This window comes from Mesoplodon densirostris, chromosome 5 (assembly GCF_025265405.1).
Source record: "Mesoplodon densirostris isolate mMesDen1 chromosome 5, mMesDen1 primary haplotype, whole genome shotgun sequence".
Taxonomy (NCBI): Eukaryota; Metazoa; Chordata; class Mammalia; order Artiodactyla; family Ziphiidae; genus Mesoplodon; species Mesoplodon densirostris.
Window position 1 is genome coordinate 53,212,567 of NC_082665.1, and position 10,828 is coordinate 53,223,394.

At 34.1% G+C, this 10,828-nt stretch overlaps 1 protein-coding gene across 1 annotated transcript in view; it reads left to right on the plus strand.

The window, feature by feature from the left end:
* Positions 1-9,162, plus strand: part of ALCAM (activated leukocyte cell adhesion molecule) — a 208,301-nt gene extending 199,139 nt beyond the window's left edge. Inside the window, exons 15-16 of the mRNA XM_060098739.1 lie at positions 5,062-5,177; positions 6,727-9,162. Coding sequence (XP_059954722.1) covers positions 5,062-5,149 — 88 coding nt within the window. The 3' untranslated portion in view covers positions 5,150-5,177; positions 6,727-9,162. The remainder of the gene's footprint in view (positions 1-5,061; positions 5,178-6,726) is intronic.
* The last annotated feature ends 1,666 nt before the right edge of the window (positions 9,163-10,828 follow it).

A 10,828-nucleotide genomic window follows, 5' to 3' on the forward strand; every position in this document is an offset into this window, starting at 1 on the left:
GTGTCTTTTGGTTGGAGCATTTAATCCATTCACGTTTAAGGTAATTATCGATATGTATGTTCCTATGACCATTTTCTTAATTGTTTTGTGTTTGTTTTTGTAGGTCCTTTTCTTCTCTTGTGTTTCCCACTTAGAGAAGTTCCTTTAGCATTTGTTGTATAGCTGTTTTGGTGGTACTGCATTCTCTTAGCTTTTGCTTGTCTGTAAAGCTTTTGGTTTCTCCATCGAATCTGAATGAGATCCTTGCCAGGTAGAGTAATCTTGGTTGTAGGTTCTTCCCTTTCATCACTTGAAGTATATCATGCCACTCCCTTCTGGCTTGTAGTGTATCTGCTGAGAAATTAGCTGTTAACCTTATGGGAGTTCCCTTGTATATTATTTGTTGTTTTTCCCTTGCTGCTTTCGATAATTTTTCTTTGTCTTTAACTTTTGCCAATTTGATTACTATGTGTCTCGGCATGTTTCTCCTTGGGTTTATCCTGTATGGGACTCTCTGCACTTCCTGGACTTGGGTGGCTATTTCCTTTCCCATGTTAGGGTGGTTTTTGACTATAATCTCTTCAAATATTTTCTCTGGTCCTTTCTCTCTCTCTTCTCCTTCTGGGACCCCTATAATGTGAATGTTGTTGCATTTAATGTTGTGTCAGAGGTCTCTTAGGCTGTCTTTACTTCTTTTCATTCTGTTTTCTTTATTCTGTTCCACAGCAGTGAATTCCACCATTCTGTCTTCCAGGTCACTTATCCGTTCTTCTGCCTCAGTTATTCTGCTATTGATTCCTTCTAGTATAGTTTTCATTTCAGTTTTTGTATTGTTCATCTCTGTTTGTTTGTTCTTTCATTCTAGGTCTTTCTTAAGCGTTTCTTGCATCTTCTCCATCTTTGCCTGCATTCTTTTTCTGAGGTCCTGGATCATCTTCACTATTATTATTCTGAATTCTTTTTCTGGAAGGTGCCTATCTCTACTTCATTTAATTGTTTTTCTGGGGTGTTATCTTGTTCCTTCGTCTGGTACATAGCCCTCTGCCGTTTCATCTTGTCTATCTTTCTGTGAATGTGGTTTTTGTTGCACAGGCTGCAGGATTGTAGTTCTTGCTTCTGCTTTCTGCCCCCTTGTGGATGAGGCTATCTAAGAGGCTTGTGCAAGTTTCCTAATGGGAGGGACTGGTCCATGCTTTATTTTTACATTGTGAAAATATTATGTCCTCAAACTTATTGTAACTTCCTTCTTCCCATACTGGTCAAAGTAGGTTGAAAAAAAAATACAGTTGCAAAATTGATTTATTACATTGCTAAATTTATTTTATTTTATTTTATTTTTATGCTTATACAACATTGACTCTTTTATCTGTCTCTCTCTCTACTGGCTCCCTGCAATTTGGAATTTTTACTTTGGAGGAAAGAATAGTATTTAATGAAGTGAGTTTGAAAGAATAAAAGAGAAAGAGAGGGAGTGAAAAGAAAAGTAGAGAGAAAAGGAATGATGGAAAAGTCAGGGAGATGAGAGGAGGCAAGGAAAATAAAAGAAAATGGCTTTGAGAATCATGTAGTTTTCCTTGATTGCCACAATATCTTACTGATATATGGAAATTATAGTTATTATTATATATTAGGATATATAGCAAGGTGCTACTAGAATAATCAAGGTACATATTTATGCGTATAATTTTGTGCAGTTTTACCTGAAAACATTAGAGTAAGATGTCACTCAAGTTCTGTCATTTCAATGTAGTATTTTCTCTATTTTACCTATCTGTAAAAAAGCAGCTGGGTCTGTATTGACTTCATATTGCTGAACACTAATATCATAAGGAGCAGTAAAAGGGAATAGATGTAAACTGTAATAAAATCAGTTAGTTCAATGCAGGAAAAGAAATATGGTAGGCATCTTTTGGATGCCTACCATATTCAGACAGTAAGATATAATAAAACATGGTCCTTATTATCAAGGAGCTTACACTCAACTCAAGGAGACTAAAGAGATTGGCCACATTTGAAGTGTCATGGGACAGATGGCTGGAGATCTGGGTAGAGACTCACTGAATGGAAGAGTTGGATTTCTCTGTGTTTAAGGTCTGAAGAAAGCAAAACATGCCAGAGTCTCAATCAGAAACTTGAGAGGGCCATGACTTAGGAGTAGGGACAAACCAGATGTAGACTGAGTCTTACTAAAACTGAAACTGAGCTTCAGACCCTATCTGCTCACCTATCCACAGTAAAGGGGTGACCTTATGTGATGGAAAATAACATCATATGTAATCTCTTCTGTTATTTTATATATGGTGTCATGCAAAAAAAAAGGACTAGATAAGCAAAGAGTCAAGAAAATATAATCAATAATCAAGAGTAAAAATAGACAAGCAGATCTATGCATTTGGATATTGTAGTTAACAGGCAAGGATATTAAAATAACTATAAATAAGATATTGAAAGGGGAAGAAAAGATGACCAAAGGAGATGAATGGAATAGAAAATAGAAATGTACTTTAAAATATTTAAAAATCAAATTGACATTTTAGACTTAAAAAAGTTAATATTAAAAAATAGGTCTTTGGGGACTTCCCTCATGGCACAGTGGTTAGGGATCTGCCTGCCAATGCAGGGGAGCCAGGTTGGAGCCCTGGTCTGGGAGCATCCCACATGCCACAGAGCAACTGGGCCCATGCGCCACAGCTGCTGAGCCTGCGTTCTAGAGCCCACGAGCCACAACTACTGAGCCCCCGCGTGCCACAGCTGCTGTGGCCCACACGCCTAAAGCCCATGCACTGCAGCAAAGAGTGGCCCCTGCTTGCCACAACTAGAGAAAGCCTGTGCACAGCAACGAAGACCCAATGCAGCCATAAATAAATATATAAATAAAAGGCTTGACCTTTTAAAAAAAATCTTTAAAAAAAATAGGTCTTTGGTGGATAAATTTAAAAGTAGACTGGCTACAGCAGAACACAAGAGAAGTAAACTGTAATACAGATCAATAGAAAACATCCAAGTTGAAGCACAGAGAGGAAAAAGAATAGATAAGACACATAAGAACATGAGAGACATGTGGGACACACATAAAAGATCTAATTTATGTATAAGTGAAATCCCAGAAAGAATAAAGAGCAAAAATGTCTGTCACCAGTAAAATAGTTAAATAAGCCCAATAACAAGCTATACAGCAATGAAAATAAACAACCTACAACTACATGCAACATTATATATGAATGTCACAAACATAAAGTTGAGTTTAAATAAAAGGCAGACAGAAATGAATACATGTGGTATGATTCCATTTATAACAAATTATAAAACCAGGTAAAACCATTCTGTGAGATATCAGGATTATAGTAACCTTTGGGGAAGTAGAAGTGACTGGAAGGGAGTATAATGGGGGATTTCTTCATCTGCAACTATTTTGATTCTTGAACTAGGTACTAGTTACATTCATGCACCCAGTTTTTGAAAATTCATTGAACTGTACTCTTATGATAGGTACATTATCTTGTATGGATATTATTGAGGTTACTAAGATTTTATTCGTTACTAGTTAAGTAACTTATTAGCAAAAGAGACTAGACCTCAAATGATCTGTGGTATATATATATATATATATATATATATATATATATATATATATTTAATGTGATATATATAATGTAGATGGCATATATACCTTTATTTTATACATGTAAATTCATATATATATATATATATATATATAAATATACTGTCACATATTATAGGACTCAATCATGTTGGCAGGGTTTGAGGTTGCTCTCCTGCTTATGAATCAATTTAGAAGGCTGTAGTTTAAGCTAAATTAAGAATTTTAAAATCACAAATTAAATTAAATTTAAGCTAAATATAATGAATGTCTCAGTATGAATGAGCCATATGTCTTTATCTCACTTGGACATAAATCATACACAGTTACACACTATTAACACTATGACACTCTTAACACTATCACACTATTAAGTTGTGATTCTTAGCAAATGAGTTAAGGAGTTCTATTTAAAGCATAGAAATACTTTTAGGGAAAAGTGGAGTTTTCTACCCTAGCTTCCTTAACCAAGAGACACATCTGGTACTATATAATTTTTATATAAAAGTAGAAGTATTACTAGGAATTATATAGCAATAATAATTTGAAGTACCATATTACTGTGATTCCCCTGATGTGCATATAACAAAGAGAGAGTTAGGGAATAAAGGAGGAATGGAAGGAAGGAAGAGAGAGTGGAGGGAGGGAGGAAGGAAGGAGGGAAGGAAATAGTACACTCTTGGAACTCCAGTTATGATTTCTCTCAAGTGGTCACAAAACCAAGGAATTTAGCTGTGTGTTTAAGAAAACCTGATTTCAGCTCTTAAAAGAGAGAATCTAGTAGTTGTGTGTAACCTTGGAAGCCACTAGGGCAGTGGTTCTCAAACTTTACATGCAGCCGGACCACTAGGAGGTCTTTTGTTTATCCTAGATTGCAGGCCCCATCCCCAGAGTTTCTTTTATATGCTTCTAAGGTGGGGTCTCAGAATTTTCACTTCTGTCACGTTCCCAGGGGGTGCTGATACTGCTGGTCTGGGGCCACAATTTGAGAACTACCACATTAGAGCTGCCTTAGCTTCTGCTAAGATACAGGACATTGGTTCAACATGGATGCATAATAGGGAATGCAGAAACTGAAAGCCCCTAATGAAACTTCTTCAGAAAATTTTTGCAGGATGCATTTTCCCAGAATGAAAATTTTGACTATCAAATGATAATAATTACTTCCCGGAAAGTAGAAAGAAAATCAACCCAGGCAAAAACATGATGCAACTAAGTATGTATAGTGTGTGTTCAAAATAACTGACTTCTTTTTCTCTTAGCATACATTTAATGCAACCCTACAACCAAGGTAATTTCAGTGGAATGTGTTCTGTTACCAATCAAGGCTCACAGATGTGAAATTGTTTGTCCTAGGGACTTACGTGTATTCGATGTATAACATTTGCTTTTCAAAGATACATTAATGTGAACCCTAAAATTAAAAATAAGAAAGGTTAAATATGTGAGTGTCAATGTGATAATGTTTAATTCTCTCATAGGACTGCATCAAAACATGTAAACAAGGATCTTGGTAATCTGGAAGAAAACAAGAAGTTAGAAGAAAACAATCACAAAACAGAAGCCTAAGAGAGAAACTGTTCCACTTGTTGTCCAGGTGGGTAGGCTGTCTGAGGTTTATAGAAATAATTCCCAGGAAAGTATGAAACATCCTAGAGATGAAAGGGAAAGCCATGACATTAAGATGCCTTATAATTACAGCTTTCAAACAGGAAGAGAGTTTTTCAAAAGGAAACTTTGGTTACTCAGAAAGGTGTTCTCAGAAGTATGGAATCTCAACAGACTCCTCATCCTCTGAATAAAAATCATTATCCTCAGAATAATTGAAATCAATTTTGAGATTTTAACATTCAATGAGCATTTTTTATTTTAATGCCAAAAATTTTGCTGAGTGCAAAAATCTTAATTTTATAAATTGATATTTTGATTAGATGAGAAGCAATTCTCATACTTTATTTTAAAAAGCAATTATGAGAATAATTTTAAAATATAAAAATTTTAATCCAAGGATTTAATATACTTAAAAGTGTCAGCATATTTATACAGCCATCTCTCAAATCATTCTAATGAAAAGACTAACAAATTTGTGTGTGTGTACACACACACTTTTCCAAATAGTGTATATATTATATATGTGTGTATGTATCTATATGTGCATATATATGTGTGTGTATTATGTATATATCAATATAATATATATACATGCATATATATTGCATACATCAATATATAAGAGCTATATGAGTGTGATTTTTAAAATAATCTCCAAAAGAGATATGTTTCCATGGTATTGCCACTTTCAATTTGAACTTTTTATTTTTATTTATGTTCTCTTGAGCCAGTCAAACAGAGAAGCCATTTGGACAAAATATTTTTTGTGTCCTTGAGAATAATGTTACTATAGTTTACTCAAATATATAAAAATCCCCAACAGCCATAGTAAAACTTTGGTTCAATATAAATAAACCGCAAGTTATGATTTGAGTGGGTCACCTAAATTAATCCCATAGAGGAGATAGGGAGCAAGGGAAAGAATTGCAATTAGAACAATGCACACAGGAAAGAAAAATAAGAATGATTGAAATAAGACATTTTTATAATCTGGAAACCAGAATCTCAAAATGATTGGGTGAAAGGAGTAAGATCTGAATTCCTTCCCTTATCCTGCCTTCCACTGGAGACCAAGTACGCAGCATTCCCACCTGATTCTTATTTCTGCTTCTCTAGGATTTGTTCCTCAATCCTCTGTAAATGTAGAGTTTACCTTCTTTTTTCTTCAAAATTAGATAGAGTAAATTCTCAAAGGAAAATTGAGCTTGAGGACAAAGCCCACAAAATGGAGTGTGATTTGAAGGGATAAGTGAGTTTGTTAACCTGAAGAGAAGCAGAATGAAATATTTTCCTGAGAAACCTTATAATTTTCATAAGAATTAAGCAATTTTCACAAAAAAATACTTTCAACAATTCAAAAAAATTATTAGTTGAAGAGCTGCAGCAATACCTGAGATTACAGTTAGGTTCTGGGACAGTGGAGCTTTATAAAAAGCTCTTATGAAGTATCACTTTCAGTACAAAGCATATGTTGATTGTGAAAAGTGATTGCTATGGTAACTTATCTGAATTGTGGGTTTTTTTCATCATTTCAGAGAAAAGAAAACTATATAGACCAATTGAAGCATGAACGTGGATTGTATTTAAGACATATACAAAGACATTGACGGCAATTCATGGTTCAAGTGTTAAGCAGTTCATTCTACCAAGCTGTCACAGGATTTTAGAGAATTATCTCAAATAAAACAATGAAATGAAATTTCAAACAATAACAACAAGTTTTGGCAGCCATGATAATAGGTCATATGTTGTGTTGGTTTGATTTTCTTTTCTGTAAATGTCTGCACTGAGAATTCCTTTTTGGTTTGCCTTTTATGTAAATTTTTTACGTAGCTATTTTTATACACTGTAAGCTTTGTTCTGGGAGTTGCTGTTAATCTGATGTATAATGTGATGCTTTTATTTCAATTGTTTATATGGATAATCTGAGCAGGTACATTTCTGATTCTGATTGCTATCAGTAATGCCCCCAGACTTTCTCACAAGCACCTAAATCCCAAAGGTGGCAGCTTGTGAAGATTGGGGACACACATTGCCCTAATCAAAAACTGATTTTTGTCACTAGGGAGGAGGAGGCAAAGAGTGAGGTTGATAAGCACCAGATGAACTACTTCTGTGTATGTGCCACCAGCTGACTCTCAAGGAAATCACATGCACGCTTATGGACACACACATAATAATGGTGCTCCCAAACTGACAATTTTGCCTATTCTGAAAAAAAAATCATATAGAATTTGGGTAGCATTTAGAGACACCTGCTAGTAAATTATTTTCTGTCAAAATAAGAAAACAAATCAATGAATGAGAGACAGTTTGGAAAAATCATGGATAACATTCCCATTTTCATAGGTCACTATGTAAATCACTGTAATTAAAAATTGGAGTTAAATCCTTTGGGTTATCCACTGCCTTAAAATTATACCTATTTCCTTTAAAAAAAAGGTATCAGTCAGAATTGGAGATTTTTAACAGTGATCATTATCAAAGCTGTGTTATTTTCCACAGAATATAGAATATATATTTTTTTCGTGTGTTTTTGTTAACTACGCTACAGATATTGAATGCACCTTGAGATCATTTAGTGTTTTTAACTGGTACATAATTTATCAAGCAGTACATCAAAAAGTATAATAATAAAATGTCTATATACCTTTAGTTACATTCAAATTTGTAACTTTATAAACATGTTTTATGCTGGAGGAAATTTATAGGGTGGTAGTGTAAATGGAAACTTTTTGAAGTAGGCTGGATATGTGCCAGTAGTTACTTGGGACTAGACTTTTAAACTTTGCTCTTTCAAGCAGAAGCCTGGTTTCTGGGAGAACACGGCATGGCCATTTTTGTCATGGATTTACATAACTTTATTGAAGAAAAATGAACATCAGATTTCGAGGTATAGAACTGTGTTCTTTGGGAGGAAAGGAAAACTGGTGTTTGTTTTTTAGATTGATGGAATAAAAAATTAGGAAGGCAATGAAAAATAAATTGAAGATTAAAGTCAGATGAAGATTAGGAATAAATACTTTGTCACTTCTGCATTATTTAGAAACACACGTTGTTGTACATTTGTAAACCATTTGCTGTCTGAGCAGTAGTGACTCAGTTTATTAAAAGCTTCCTATAGTGTATTGGTATGAATTAAGTACATAAAATATCCTATTAGACTCGATGCTGTATAAAATATAATGGGAAAAAAGAAAATATATTATTTTGCCTCTAAACTTTGATTTATTGAAGTTTTATTTGGCAGGAAAAAATTGAATCTTGGTCAATATTTAAACCAAAGTGAAAGGGGAAAAACCAAAGTTATTTGTTTTGCATGGCTACGCCATTCTGTTATCTCTGTAAATACTGTGATTTTTTTTCTTTTATCTTTAGAATTTTGTTAAAAAAATTCTAAAATTTTTAAACACCTGCTTTCCACAATAAACCATGAACACTAAAATGAACTTATTTCCATATAAATATTTTTTCTTTTTATCTTTTGGTGTGAGAGATCAAAGGTTCAAAGTTTAATTCCTAAGAGACATTTTACATAAAAAAGCAATGCGACAATAGAAAGAGAGGTTTTTACTGCAATTATTTCTTGGCTTCTATGGTTAACTAAGTCCAAAAACAGCTGTCAGAACCTAGAGAGCAGAACATGGGAAACTCTGAGCTATGGACTGAAAGCAGAAAGTTTGCCTGGGGAAAAAAGGGACAACATTGTTACCAGTGGATCAATGCCTGGATAAAACGGAAAGCTTATGTGTGCAACAGCAGCCATAAGCACAGCAAGGCTGGGAAGGAAGATAATGCACAATCCTCAACCTTTGAGATTTCGTCTTTCCAAACTTAACTGTTTGGCAACAGGAGACAGGTTTTGCCAGTTCAAGGTTCACTCCCTATCTGTGATTACAGGACTTGTATGTGGAAATGGATTAACATACCCGTCTATGCCTAAAAGATAATAAAACTGAAATATGTCTTCACATATCTCTCACAGCTGTCTGCCTCTTGTCTAAACTAGGATGTTCATGCATAGGAAGTAGTTGTCTTTATTAAAGAGTGGAAAACTCATTGTGACTCCCCATCTCCCTGGAGAAGCAATTCAGCAAAATAAAATTGTTCATGCCCTCCTATGATGTCAGGTAAGCCACTTCATCTACTCCCCGATTTCACAAGGGGTGATTTCTATAATGTGCATATCTCCCTTTTCAGCCATAGAGTCACACTTATTGTGGGCCTCCCACGTGGCTGTCCTGGGAACTGACTTAAGAGGACCTTTGCCTGTTCAGCGTACCATCTGGAGTTACCTAAGCATGAACCTAGAAATGCTTCCCCCTCCAAGTAAGGTAAAGCCAGCTATGTGCGTCAGAGAAAGTAATTAATATTTATTGCGCTCATACTGTGTGCTTGGGCCATCTATACGTTATCTTTTTTAATCCTGAACGGTTATAAATAGTATTAAATATCCCCCGTTTCACAGCAGAAAATTAAAGTTTAGAGAGATTCCATAACTCCCAAGTACGTTAGCTTCTAAGAAGATAAGTCAGGTATCAAACCGACCTGATTCTAAAGGCCATGCTCACCCCAGTCTACTATAGTTCCCACACTTCTTTAATAAAGAAATCTTCCTTTTTAGAATATGTAAAATTGAAAAACATTAATTGATACATGAACTGGTTATACCATCTATAAAGGATTATTCCAAGATATTCAAATCACTTAATAGGCAAATATTATAATATTTTAACTGTATTTGGAGTATTAGACATTATATATATGATTATATATGTGTGTATTTAAAACACTTCTGTATTTTAAAATGTGATGTGACATATATATATCAATCACATTACACTTAAATACCGCCCCCACATGTATATATATATCTATATCTAGATATAGATATAGATATAAATCACACACACACACACACTATATATATATATATATATATATATATATATATATATATATATATATATATATATATATACACACCACATTACATTTTAAACACACATACTGCTCTCAGATACTAGTTACCTATTATAAGACCTGGACTATATTGGTGTTTTATTTACACTGCTTAATTTGAATCCACCCACCATTCTGCTACAGGAGGTGCTGTCCCTATCTTACACATGAAGACAATGTAAATAAGTTTGTCTACAATCACAGACACCAGGAGTGGCTGACCTAGGACCCGTGCTCAAGATAACCAAGTCTAAGTTCTATTCACTACATTGTTTATCATCCCTGTTGTATTGAATATACATCTAATCTATGCTTGGGGAGAGTGCCAAAAGATAGATTTGCATTGAATAACCTACTTGTTCCCCCTAGTAACTAATGCCATTCATATTCAGAGTAATATGATAAGAAATATGTGAAAACTGCTTTGAAAACAATAAATTATTATATAAATGTTAGTTTTTTATTACATGTCTAAGGAATTAAATGGAACTCACTGTACTATTTTAAAAAATACAGTAGATTTGGCTTTACAAGTATCATACTTTAACAATAAAAATTACTTCAGTTAAACGTAGAATGTATATTTCCTATCTAAGCTTCTGAATAAAAAGTATTTCAAAAACACTAGAAACATGAAGTCAGAATACTGGAGTTCATTTTTTCCCCCTCTTTACC